At 42.4% G+C, this 14,307-nt stretch overlaps 1 protein-coding gene across 1 annotated transcript in view; it reads left to right on the forward strand.

Moving 5' to 3' along the window:
* The first annotated feature begins 1,536 nt into the window (after nt 1-1,536).
* The window catches only part of MASP1 (MBL associated serine protease 1), a 77,595-nt gene continuing 64,824 nt past the window's right edge, over nt 1,537-14,307 (forward strand). The window contains exons 1-2 of the mRNA XM_044670890.1: nt 1,537-1,761; nt 12,832-13,063. Of these exons, the coding sequence (XP_044526825.1) occupies nt 1,757-1,761; nt 12,832-13,063 (237 nt within the window). The 5' untranslated portion in view covers nt 1,537-1,756. The remainder of the gene's footprint in view (nt 1,762-12,831; nt 13,064-14,307) is intronic.

Here is a 14,307-nt window from a genome sequence, read left to right on the forward strand (position 1 = left end):
AGAGAGAGAGAGAGAGAGAGAGAGAGAGAGAGAGAGAGAGAGAGAGAGAGAGAGTTAGTTGTAAAAAGGGAGTAGTCCCCAGAAAGGTAGGGTACTATTGGTCTCCAAAGGACTTTAAACATGGGGATATCACAGAGGAAACAGTGCTGGATTTGAAAGTCAGAGGACTGGGCTTCAAAAACCTGCCACATCTTTCCAAGTCTCTTAACCTCTCTGGTCCTTGATTTGCTCAATTTCAAAGGAAAGGGCAGGACAGATGACTTTAAAAGGTGTCTGCTGGCTCTAAATTTATGCACAGTGGAGAGAGTAATGGACTTGGAGTTAGGTAGACCTCATTTAAAATGCCACGTCTACCACTTACCAAATGTGACAGGGGGCCAATGAAACTCACCAAAGCTCAGGTTTCTCAGCTGTTAGATTGATCAGTCCATCAACAAACAATAATTCAGTGCTGACTATTTACCAGGTACTGGGGAAGCCAAGACAAAAAGGAAAAAATCCCCACTTGGGAAGCTTCTACTTATACTGGGGGAGACAATAAGAGCATCCATTTGCATGTACAAAATAAAGAGTTGGGGGAGGGGTTAGCAGAAAGGGGGAACAGAAGCATCTATCTCAAAGCTTCAATGAGATCAGCTTTGTGGGGGCTTTGCTGAAACCCTCCTTCAATGCCATAAACTCTCATTATGTCACCATTCTCATGCACGAGCCAAAACTGACACAGAGAAAGAAAAAAGAAGATGAATCAGAAGTTCTGCCTGGGTTCTGGGTTATATTTTCCTAGAATCCATATGTCCACATGAGCATGTACAATTTCTGCAGACACGCCCTGACCAAGGTCTCTCTGATCCACCGTGTTCTCACTGGGGTGGATTAGCTCCCTGGACAGTAACACAATTCTCAGGGAGTGGGTAAACAACTGCAAAAGTTTTACTTTTAGTGAGAAAGACCAACGGTGCAAGAGAAGGGGCCCATCCTGCCTGGAGTTCCTTGCCAAGGCTCCCACTCATAGGAAACCTAGAGTTGTTGGCAGACTCTGTTGAGGAGTTGGGCTGGGGACTCAGTATCTGGCCTGAGGTGCCTTCTTATGTGAGCAGGGCAAAATCTTCTTCTCAATTTGTTCTTTCCTCGTAAATGGCATTTTTTCCTTTGGTGTGTTTCGTTATTACTGTTTTGCCTTGTCTTTGAGCATGTCCTGAGGGGAAGCAATTGTGGCCATCTGGAAAAGGAGACAGAAAAAAAAAAAATCCCAGAGAGCTGGAGAGCAGAGAGACACAGATAGACGCAGAGACAAAGATAGAAGGAATAAAAAGAAAAGATAGAAGGATAAAAGGACAGAAGGACGAAGAATAGAAAGGGAAGGCAGACAGAGAAGTGGGGAGAGAGGGAAAGAAATACAGGCAAGAAAGTAGAGAGGGGGAGACAAGGGGAGGGGAAAGGAGGAACAGGAAGAGGAGAAGAGGGGAGGGAGAGAGGGAAAGGAGGGAGGAGAGAGAGAGAGAGAGAGAGATAGAGAGAGAGAGAGAGAGAGAGAGAGAGAGAGAGAGAGAGGTCTGTTGCAGGCAGGAGAAGGCGTGACCTGAATGGAGAATGCCAGCCAACTCCCCAGACACACACACAGGACTCTCAGAACAAAGATAAGACAGAGTGGAGCCCAGGAGAGCCTGCCCCAGAACTGACACCAGGGAAGAGATCCTGCAAAAAGAAGTCAGGGAGGTGGAATCCAAAGCCCCCAAGGGCAGCCAAGGCAGAAACCATGAGGTGAGTGCCAGGGGGTCCCCAGAAGTACTAGGAGCGGGGGGATGGCAAGCCCTTTTCCTCTCAGGGACAAAATCTCCGTGTCCAGAGCTGCCCGGAGGGGCCCCTCTGACCATTTCTGCGTCTACTATCCAGCGAATCTTTCTCTCACCATGCCGAGCAGGCTGGCTGTTCTCTCCTCACCCACCGGGCTGTCTAGTCTGTCCCTCTGGTTCTTGCTGGGATGGTCAGTGTGTCTGGAGTTCGCTCTGCTACTTGGAAAGATGCAACTTTCCCCCCCGCCCCGGACACTTTCTCCGGGCACCCATCTGGAATCCCCAAGCTTTCACCAACCGCCCCCCCCAACACACACACACACACACACACACACACACACACACACACACACACACACACACACACACACACACACACCCTGCAGCTAACTCTGCATTCTGCCTTTCGTAGAAGGTGACTTCTTTTCCTTCAGTCGGTATCTCTGCTCTGCCTCCTCCTCTGAAAAAAGCAGGCACTTGGCTCTCTCAGTAGTGTTGGCGGGGTTAAGGGGGGGGAGTGTTGCTTGTTGCTGTGTGTGTGTGTGTGTGTGTGTGTGTGTGTGTGTGTGTGTGTGTGTGTGTGTGTGTTGGGTGTTTATTTGTTTGGAACAGAAAAGAAGTCAATTTCCCCACTGCCGGGTTCTTGCGGTTTCCCAAGCCTTCAGAAGTTTGCCAGTTAAACCTCAATTTGGCCAAATGAAAACCTGTCACCAGAGCACATACAGTCCCCTATAAGCCACTGCCTGGGCAACTGGCATCAGGAAAATGCAATGAAAGATGTCCAGGGCAGGGAGACAAAGCCCAAGACCTCCAAGAAGGAACAGAAACCTCCCGGCTGCTTCCCTGACCTTGGACTGATCTAACCACTCCAGGGTGCTCTGGAATCCCTCCTCCTCTCTCCCCAGGCAGAGCGGAGCAGTCCCATTTAGGGGTGCTCCTAATAGGTAGCACATCTGCTAACTTATTCAGCACCTTCAGGATTTTTCTGATTGCGAAGGTCAGGATACTATTTTAACACCACCCCCACCACCCCCAAACAACAACAACAACAAAAAAGCTCCACAGATTTGACAAATCCCCAAACATTGTCTCCCCTTCCTTCTGCTTCAACTGATTTTTTTTTTGAGAAAGACTTTAAAGGGCAGAGGATTGGGCATAGAATGACACTGAGCTTGGAGTCAGGAAGATCTGGGTTCTAGTCCCATCCTGGATACTAATTATGAGATCCCGGTCAAATGACCACTCTGGGGGTCAGTATCCTTATTGGTAAAATGGTAATTGAAGATTCACAGGCAGAAGGAAAGTCCAGAATCATCTAGTCCAATCGCCTCATTTTACAGATGAAGAAATCAAGTCCTAGGGAAGCAATTTGTCCAAGGGCTCGATGAAAACCTTGGAGTTATATCTGGAAGAGACCTGATCCAACCCCCTCACTTTACAGAGAAGGAAACTGAGGTCACAAAGGCAGAGCCTGGATTTGAATACTGGTTCTTGTTCAGTGCTCTTTGTAAACCTCCTTCTTCCTTGATAATGGCTGTGGCAACTCTCTCACAGGATTATGGGGGTTCCAATACACAATCTATGCAGAGCGCTTTGCCATCTTAAATCACTGAGAATTATTATCCATGAGTAGAGTTTATATGGACAAAAAGATGATCTCAGAGCCAGGATGACCAGGGTTCAGACCCACGTAGGCTATGCATCCCTGGGTAAATAAATGATGCAGCTTCTCAGTGTCCATTTGGACAACTCACTAAGGCTAGAAATTGTAGAGAAGTTGCCAACCTGCTTTGGAAGAATTTCACCATACCAATGAATTAACAGGTCTGGTCTAAATACATATGCATATAATCATTAGGAATTTTACTTTATTATTCATTTTAATTATTTTCATTAATAAGCATATATATTGATATAATGCAGGATTTGAATTCATTACTAATCATTATCAATTTCTACTGGGCTGGGATAAATGAACTCTTCATTCACTGTGATTGTTAGGCATGGCCACAGATTCATCATTAGCTCACATTTCTAGAGCACTTTTTAAAAAAATTTCACTGCCATAAGGACCTCCCAGTGAGACAGCTCCTTCTACCAGTGCCGGCCAGTGTCTGCTTTTAGCTTAGAGCACAGAGGAGATTTAATTTAAGGTCATTTAGGCTTACAAAGGGTTTTCCTCCCCACTCCACGAGCTTGTCAGTGCCTTCAGCTCCAACTTACAGATGAGGGAACTAAGGCTCAGAGCTTCAGAGCCTCAGATCCTAGAGCTCAAGCTGAAAGGGGGCTCTGGGCCTTTCTGGTCCAACACCATTGGTTAGCAGTTCAGGAAGCTGAGGTCTAGAGAGGTAATGCAACCCATCTAAGGTCCCCCAGAGAGTAAATTCAAAGGCAAAGCCAACTTCAGCTCTTGGGGGTTCCCCACAGGGATACTTTCAATTCTCTCTAAATGATGCTACTAGACATTCTCTCTCATTGTCTCCCATGCCTGGAATGCTCTCTCTCCTCATCTCTTACTGTTAGTTTCTGCAGCTTCCTTAAAATCCCACCTTCCACAAGAAGCCCTCCTTGCTCCCTCTTCATTTTTGTGCCTTCCCTCTGTTAATTATGTTCTATCCAGCTTGCCTATAGCTTGCCTTTTATGTATTTGTTTGCATGGTATCTTTCTAATTCGACTGTAAGTTCCTTGAGGGCAGAGACTGTCTTTTGCCTCCTTTTCTGTCTTTCATATCTTTTACCATCTTTTACTTAGCACAGTGACTGGCACAAAGAAGATACTTAATAAATGTTTATTGACTAATTGATTATCTCTGAGTTAACTTCCATGCAAATAGTTATGACAGAGGCAAAATTTGAACCGAGGTGTTTCCTGATTCTAGGTCCATAAGTCATTCCACAAGCCCCAGGGTGCCTCATTAGGATGCAACAACCATTTGGGCTCAGGGTTCCAATGACCTGAGAAAATCATGTCTCTTAGGCTAATTCAGCCTTTCTCAGTTGGACCCAATGGATTCGCTGAGGGGAGCCATAAGTCTGACCCTGTTGCCTTTCCTACTGGATCTGTTTTGATATATAAAAGTAAGCAAAATCTAAGGTCCTCAAAGGCAGGGACTATTTTTTTGTCTTTGGGCCCCAAGAGGCTAGCAGCAGACCTTGTAGGTACATTGACTTGATCATAATGAATACTGGTCTATGAAACCAAAACAAGATGGAATGAGAAACAAATCGCACTGGACCACTGGTCTCTACATGAGCCAATTGCTTAGATGGCACAATTTCCCACCTTTTGTATTTTCTCTCTCCTCATTTTTTTTTTTTTGCATGTAAGTACTATTGGCCAAGTCTCACACCTTCTTCTTGGGAGGGTAGACAAGAATGATCCCAGTACCTTACATTTTTTAATTGAAAACTTTTATTTAATTAATTAATTTAGAATATTTTTCCATGGTCACATGATTCATATTCTTTCCCTCCCCTCCTCCCACCCCTCTCCTATAGCCAACGAGCAATTCCATTGGGTTTCGTATGTGTCATTGAGCAAGACCTATTTCCATATTATTGATATTTGCACTAGGGTGATCTCTTACAGTCTACATCCCCAATCATATCCCCAACAACCCATGTGATCAAGTAGTTGTTTTTCTTCCATGTTTCTGTCCCCACAGTTCTTTCTCTGAATGTGGATAGCGTTCTTTCTCATAGGTCCCTCAGAATTGTCCTGGATTATTGCATTGCTGCTACTAGCAACTTACATTTGTACGGTGCTTTCCACAATCACATAAAGCAGAGCATTCCATCAATACCAGGGGTTCCCAAACTTTTTTGGCCTATCGCCCCCTTTCCAGAAAAAACATTACTTAGCCCCCTGGAAATTAATTATTTTTTTTATTTTAATAGCAATTAATAGGAAAATGCACCTGTGGCCATCACCACTCTCCTGGATTGCTGCAGCACTCACCAGGGGGCAGTAGCGCCCACTTTGGGAATCACTGATCTAAATCAGTGAATAGCTGACAGAAAGGGTGTGGCAGCTCTGGGCTCCTGCCTTCAGCACAGGGTAGGACACCTGTGGGATAACTCAGCAGCTAGGTGGCAAAGTGAATAATAGTGTGATCCAGCTTTAGCAAAGACATAGCAGGAAGATGTGGCACAGCCCTAGTGCAGAGCCTGCACTCTGGGAGCTGCTCGATCCCCTCTTCCCAGCACCCTAGGATATTTTTTCATGTCCCACCCCTCTGTCCAGCCACCCAAAGCAAGCACTTTCTCTCTCAACTCTCCCCAGTAATCAGGAGTTCACAGACAGCTTGAATTTGCCTTCTGGGCACTCGAACTGGGAAAAAGTTCGCCAATGAGGGGTAGAGCAAGGCTCAGGAAGTCCTGAGTCTGAATATTGTCTCAAACATTTGTGTGTATGACCCTGGGTGATAGCTGTGTGACTCTAGGCAAATTAACTAACACACTGCTTTCTCAGTTCCCTCATCTGTAAAACAGGACTAACAATAGCACTTACCTTGAGTTGTTTTAAGGATAAAATGAGATAAAATACCTGTAAAGTGCTTCACAAACTTTCAAGTGCCACGTAAATGCTGGTTATTATTATTAATTGTCTTGGGCAAGTCACATAACCATTCTGGACTTCGTTTCCTCAATAGCATAACAGGTCTAGAGAAGAGCATCAGCTGATGTTCCAAGGGCTGACCTTGGAGTCATTAAGAACTGATCTTGAGCCTCACCTCTGACACTCACTGGCTAAGTGACCTTGGACAAGTCACAGTCTTTCTGGGCTATGGGTCCACCTCTGAGACAGTGAGTTGCAGGGCTTGAGTGGCAGAGGACCTTTCCACTCCAGGAGGTCCCTGGTCTAGATGGTTTTTCTTTTTAAAATGGAAATTATCTGAGCACTGGCTACTACCTGTAGCTTTTCCTATCCCTGCAGTTTCTGGTCTCTAACTCTCCAAGGTAATCTTGCATTTTGATATTTGTGCTTATCTCGTGTTATCTCCCCCTGTTAGAATGAAAGCTCCCTGAGGGCAGGGATGGTTTTGTCTTTGTGGCCCCAGCACCTAGCCCAGTTCCAGGCACTTGGGCATTTCATAAATGTTTGATGATTAATAGATTACTCACAGTATGATCATAGGAAAATATCCAAGTGCTATTTTAGCTGCATTTTGAGGTTAAATGGCTGAGTAACATAGTTATAAATTTGTAAGCAATGAGTATAAGAATGAGGCCCAGGTTTTTCTGACTGCGCCTTTCATTTGCTAATGGCTGATCTTTTCCTCCTTGGGGATTTGGGGCACAGGAGAGTTTCTATCTCCCCTCCCCGATTCATCACATTCACAGAGACCCTTATACCTTCTCTTCCTGTGGAAGAAGATGGTGTCCTGGTATCAGAACTCTGCCCCTCAGGGCTCTGCCCCTATCATCTATCCCAAAAAACTGGTTGGGTTTTCTCTTTGCTAATAGAGAGCAGCTGCTGAACGCTGGATAGACAATGCCTTAACTAACTGCCTAAAACATTTGAGGACAGGGAGAGGGCTGGTGGTGAATTACTATTGGCATTTATAGCCCTCAGTTGGCAACTTAAAGCAATTTTCAAAGTGTGCAGCATGGATTGCTCTATATGTGAGGGGATGTTGACTTAGAACCTTTAAAATCATGAGGATATAGAGAGGGGAAAACCAGAGAGGGTGGCATAAATCAATGCCTTCCCAACCACCCAACAAAAATGGGCTTGGGAAACCAAAGTCCTCATGACATGACTTGGAAAAACAACAATGGGGAAACTAGACCTTTCAACCTTGTGCAATCCTAGGGCATGCTGATGAAGGTAAGTCTGATTCTCGAGCCAAACCAGTAAGGCTAGTGCTTTCTTTGTAGAACAAAAAATGAGGAAGGAGATGGTGTTGAAGACTCATCCATAGAGGTGCTTTTTGTTATAGGTCATCAGAGGCAATGTAGTGTCATGGGTAGTAAGTACTCTAATCTGAGAACCACGAAGACCCGAGTTCAAATTTTTCCTCTGACACTTAACTGTGTAATCCTGGGTAAACTGTCTCATCATTCATAAAATGAGGATAATCTAGCTTTAGTAGTATCTTGCAAGGTTGTTGGGGAGCCTCAATGAGATACTATATATAAAATGACTTGCAAACTTGAAAATGTTTTATATAGTCATCATAAGGTCCAGTCACTGGGTTTTTCTAGCTATTGTAGGGCCTGGAGGAGAAAGCATTGGGATATGAACAAGAGGCTGGAGTGCTGTCCTTGGAGTCACAATTTACAGGTTCTGGACCTAACTTGTGTGCTTAGTGACCTTGGATGGTTAACTTCCTTCCTCTGCTCCTCCAGGATCCTCACTCAAGGATATATGCTAGATGCTTGACACATTCCAGGATCTTATCAGGGTTCTAGAACTGAAAGGGGCCTCAGAGGCTAACTAATTTAGCCCCTTCATTTTATAGGGCAGGGTCACACAAGTAAGGACAGGCAGGATTTGAATCAGTCATTGCTCTTTTTAGCAGATCATTTGCTTTTCTTGAAGCCTGATTTGTTAGTTAAATGACTCCCTTTTCATCTTCCTCAAAACTCAATTCCACCAATATTTCTTAAGCACTATATCAGACAGTGGAAAAACAAATGAAAAAGCAGAAGTCTTCATCTTTAAGAAACTCATATTCTCTTGAGAGTTATAATACAGAGCAGATAAATATCATGCAAAGTTGTCAAAAGCAATTAAATTTTTTAAAATTTAATCTTTATGCCTTTTCTTCAAAATCAGACACTGATTGAGGCAATTCAAATATTATTTTTCTTTTTCATGCTTTTTTAAATTTTTGAGTTTCAAATTCTCTCCCTCTCCTACCCCTCCTCCACCCATTGAGAAAGCAAGCAATATGATATCCATTATACATGTGAAGTCGTGCAAAATATATTTCCGTATTAACCATGCTGCAAGAAAAAAATAGAAAAATTAAACATTTTCCTCAGTCTGCACTTCGAGTTCATTGTGTTTTCTCTCTGGAGGTGGAGAGTGCTTTCCATCATGAGTCCTTTGGGTTTGTCTTAGATCACTGGCTTAATCAGTGGCTAAGTCTTCCATAGTGAATTATCCTTAGATTATTGCTATTCCTTTGTCTTTCTAGTTCTGTTCACTTCCTTCACATCAGCTTATATGTCTTCCAGTTTTTCTGAAATCCTCCTCCTCCTCATTTCCAACAGCACAACAGTATTCTGTCACAGTCACGTGCCACAGTTTGTCCAGCCATTCGCCAATCGATGGACATTCTCTCGATTCCCGATTCTTTGCCACCACAAAAAGAGCAACTCTAAATATTTTTGTATTCAGGGGTCCTTTTTTCTTTCCTTTGATCTCTTTGAGATATAGACCTGGTAGTGGTATTGCTGGTCAGAGTATGCACAGTTTTTATCAGCATTTGGGTTCAGTTCCAATTGTTCTCCAGAATGGTAGGACCAGTTCACAATTCCACCAACGGTGCATCTTTGTTGTTGTTGTTTTATCATTACCCAACTGATAAATGGTCACAGGATTTGAATAGTCAGTTTTCATTTTAAAAAACTACGTAGAGTTTTCATGGAAAACGTTCTAGAAGCACAACACAAAAAGCTCTAACTCATTATCAATTAGAGAAGTTCAAATTAAGATACCTCTGTAGTACCACCTCACTCCTAGCAAACTGATAGGAAAGGGAAATGATAAATGCTAGAAGAGATGTGGGGAAAATTGTGAAAAAAAGACAACGAGCGTTTATTGTGGAGATTTCACAAAGTCATACCTTCAGAGATGGCAGGGACTTCTTAAGCTGTGAAGGACAAACAAAACCCAAAACAATCCCTAGGAGAGCACTGGCGATGGACCAGCCAGCCTTTGTGTGAAAACCTCCAGGTCTCTGTATTGGCCAGGATCCACCTAAGGCAGCCCATCCCATTTGTGGGTTGACCTAATTATAGCAGTTTTTTCCCCTGATATCCAGCTGAAATCTTGTCTTCCATAGCTTCTCATCACTCCTACTTCTGCCTTCTGGGGCCATATTGAACAAAGTTGATCCCTCTTCTTTGTGAGACTCTTACAAAGACTTGAAAAAAAATTTTATTGAAAAAATTTATTTAATTAATTGATTTAGAATATTTTTCCATGGTTACATGATTCATGTTCTTTCCCTCTCCTCTTCCTGCTCCCTCCCCTCCCCAGCCAACAAGTAATTCCACTGGGTTTTACATGTATTATTGATCAAGACCTATTTCCATAGTATTAATATTTGCATTAGGGTGATCTCTTAGAATCTATATTCCCAATCATGTCCCTATTGACCTATGTGATCAAACAGTTGTTTTTCTTCTATGTTTCTACTCCCACAGTTCTTTCTCTGAATGTGGATAGAATTCTTTCTCATAAGTCCCCCAGGATTTTCCTGGATCATTGCATTGCTGCTAGTAGAGAAGTCCATTATGCTCAATTGTACCACAGTGTATCAGTCTCTGTGTACATGGTTCTCCTGGTTCTGTTCCTTTCACTTTGCATCAGTTCCTGGAGGTCATTCCAGTTCACATGGAACTCCTCCAGTTCGTTATTCCTTTCATCACAATAGTATTCCATCACCAACTGATACCAGCATTTGTTCAGTCATTCCCCAATCAAAGGGCATCCCCTCATTTTCCAGGTTTTTGCCACCACAAAGAGTGCAACTATAAATATTTTTGTACAAGTCTTTTTCCTTATTATCTCTTTGGGGTATAACCCCAGCAGTGGTATGACTGGATCAAAAGGCAAAGACTTGAAAATTTGAAGAGATCTGGTCTATACCCTCTAAGAAGTAAGCCACAACACACACACACACACACACACACACACACACACACCACACACACACACACCACACACACACACACACCTTTATGTGGACCAGAATTAACTCAAGACAATCCAGTGGTTAAAGCTTATATTCATTTAGCAAAAGGAAGTTTGTTTCATATCATGGAAATACTCTTCAGTAAAGCTCCTTCTTTGGTTCAGGTATAAGTGGCTCCCCATGATTCTGGGTTTACCATGGTAGCTCTCCTGGTCAGAAGGATATGTCCAGTCCTCATGTGCTGGGTTTTTATTCTTAAAATAAAATACAATATACAAGGAGATTTCCCCAGTGGTTCAAGTCTTCATCCCTTGGACCACTTAGGAAGGTATCGTTGCCTCTTTTAAACCTTTACCTCCCATCTTAGAATCAATACTAAGTATTGGTTCTAAGGCAGAAAAGTGGAAAGGGCTAGGCAATGGGGGTTTGAACCTAGGACCTCCTGACTCTAGACCTGGGTCTCAATCCACTCAGCCACCCAGCTGCCCCTATCATTGCCTTTTAAGAAAAAAACTAGCCCAGTTAGTGTGGAGTAGATATTATTCCTAACACGTACTTGCAAGTTCTCCTACGCAGACTCTTGGAAGTATCACAACTAAAAAAAAAAATCTTGAATTCCTTTGAATGTCCTGTTTTCAAGTACCATGAAAGAAATCAGACCCCAGAGCTAAGACAAGACTGGTAGAAACATTTCTAGGATGAGTAAGGATAGACAGGATAGCACAGTGAAAGGAGAATCGAATGGAGTGTCAGAGACTTCGGCTTGAGTCCAGTCTGTTGTCAGTCCAAGAAGCTCTATGACTGAGCAAGTCACACCTTGTGGCCTCAGTGTGCTTAGCTGGTGGCAATGATGCTGGTTCTACCTGCTTCGTTGGTTGTTTTATTTTTAACTGGATTTTGTGTATCTGTGATTTCACTGGAATAGGGAGATCCCAGTGAAGAACTCTCTCTCAATGCAGGTCTAGACAATTGTCTAGAGCCTTGAGTTACCCAAAGTCACACAGTTAGTAAACATCAGGGCCCTAGATTTGAACTCGTGTCTTTCTGATTCCAAGGTTGGCTATGCTATGTTCCCTCTTGACTTCATAGAGTTTTGGACAAAAGCACTTTATAAATCATCAGCATGAGTTTTTACTATAATTTTTCTAGAGGGAGTTCAATCATGACACTAAAAACAAAGTCTTGAGCAGACAGAGTCTAAATGCATATGGAGATATAATTCTTCTCTTGATTCCTGCCATGAATTTTTCTCTTGTGTAAGCAATATATGTATTCTCTCACAACATGATGAACAGGGAGATAGGTGCTATATGGTAACATGGATACAACCTATACATATATATGATATATGTATATATATATGACATATGTATATATGATATATGTATATATGTGTATATATGTATATATGTATATATACATTTCTCCTCATTAGTAGAATATAAGCTCCTTGAGGGAAGGGACTGTTTCACTTTTGAATTCTCATTCCCAGGACTTAGCATAGAATATAATGTAATAAATGCTTACTGATTTGAAGGAAATTGATTTGAATGTTAAAAGTGACCACAGCTGGTTTTGTTGGATGTGCCATCTCTTAAGGGTAGAAAATCCCATCCCATTCTAAGGCACAAACCATCCACATCCTATGTGATTCTTATCTTTGTGTTTCTATAAGTCATGCATAGGGAATCAATCTAAGATACTAGGTCTCATCCTCAGGTTCTGATAATATTCCTTGGATACCAATGAACCATTCAGACTATCTGTCTTCTGTGTCTCATTTCTACCCTATCACTGTCCCTTTTTCTTTTTCTTTTTCTTNTACCTGCCTTGTTGGGGATGGGGGAGAGGGGGAAGGGGGAGAGGGAGAAAAAAGAATGAGAAACAGATTTTTGGACAAAACTAATATGAGAATTTGCTACTCTTGGATAAATTTATTTACTATAATTTAAGAAAGTATATACATTATGTTATTCTTATGTTATATATCATGCTTTATATATATATGTACATATATAATTTTAAATTGTAACTAAAAATGAAAAACCTCCTTCTAGCTTCCCCCTAAATGTCAAGCCAAAGGCTCTATCTTCTTTATCAGCTCTTCTCAGGCACAGGTGCCCTTGGAAAGCTGCTTGACCCTCTGTGGTCGCTTCTCTGTCTTTCAGGGTCTTCCTGCTCTGCTGCTCCCTGTATGTGTATCTGCTAAGAACATCTGCAAACATCGTGGAATTGAATGACATGTTTGGAGAGATCCAGTCCCCAAATTTCCCTGATTCCTATCCCAGTGACTCTGAAGTAACCTGGAACATCACAGTGCCAGAGGGATTTCGGATCAAGCTGTACTTCATGCATTTTGACCTGGAATCCTCCTACCTCTGCGAATATGACTATGTGAAGGTGAGATGGCATCCTCCCTCGAACCAAGGCCAAACAAGTTTGAGGGTGGGATGGGGAAGCATTCTTTATTCTGTGGTCTCCTCTGGCATTTCAGATTCTCAGTCGTTTCCCTTCTCTCAATGACGCCATTTTTGGAATATCATCTTAGCCATGAAGAGGTATTATATTTATTCCTGTCCCCTTGCTAATGACCAATATGGTCTTTATCATCAAATAAGATCCGAGATTTAAATTTTTAGGCATGCTGCAAGGAATCTTGCCAGCATCACTAGCTGTCTTCTATTACCTTGATAAGACTAATGTTTTCATGTAGGCTACCTTTAGATGTGTGCCAGAATATTGCCACAGAGAAGGGAGTTCCATGACCTACAATTTAAGTGTGGTTGGGGAGCCACTACCTGGATAAACTAGTATTGATGATTTTATCACTATAAACAAAAAGAGAGAAGTAGGAAGGAATGAGAAAGACATGGGGAAAGAGAAAAAAGAGACAGGGAGAGAGCAAAAGAGACAGAGGAGAAAGGAAAGAGAAGAGGAAGAGAAAAGAGACAGAGAGAGAGGGAGAGAAAGGAGAGAATTAGAGGGAGAGAGAAAGAGAAACATTGAGAGGGGAGAGAGGAAAGAGAGACAGAGGGAGAGAGAGAGAAAGAGAGAGGAGAGAAAGAAAAAAAGACAAAGGCAGAGACAGAGGGGAAGAGAGGAGAGAGGGACAGAAATAGAGATGCAGAGAGAGACAGAGAGTCCCTCTATCCTTATAAATTCTTCTACAAATTTAATATTCTTCAATGTTCCCATTCACCTAATCACTTGTTCCTTCATTTATTGAGCACCAATTATGACCCAAGCTAGGACTCAAAAATGGATGAGCCATGATTGTAACATTCAAGGACTCAAGGAACATCCATTAGGTTGTTCCTTCCAAACTGTAATAACTGGTAGAATACTGAGTCTAGTGGGGGTTTTGAAGAGGGAGAAATCAGAGGATTTCCTAAAGAAGGTAGAATTCAGTCTGGGCCTTAAATAACAGGGGGAAGATGCCAGTGGGTTGTTGGTTGTTGTGGATATCAAGGCAACCTTCCCCTTGACTGGAACCCAACAAATGATTGAGTCATAAATATCAAGTGTTGGAATTTTAGCAATATTTTCCCATAGAAACAATGCTTCCCAAATTGGCCCACAAAAGCTTTTAAACCCATGGTACAGATGTAGATGTACTTTCTTTTTTTTATTTGAAATTTTTATTT

The sequence above is a fragment of the Gracilinanus agilis genome, chromosome 3, assembly GCF_016433145.1.
Source record: "Gracilinanus agilis isolate LMUSP501 chromosome 3, AgileGrace, whole genome shotgun sequence".
Classification (NCBI taxonomy): Eukaryota; Metazoa; Chordata; class Mammalia; order Didelphimorphia; family Didelphidae; genus Gracilinanus; species Gracilinanus agilis.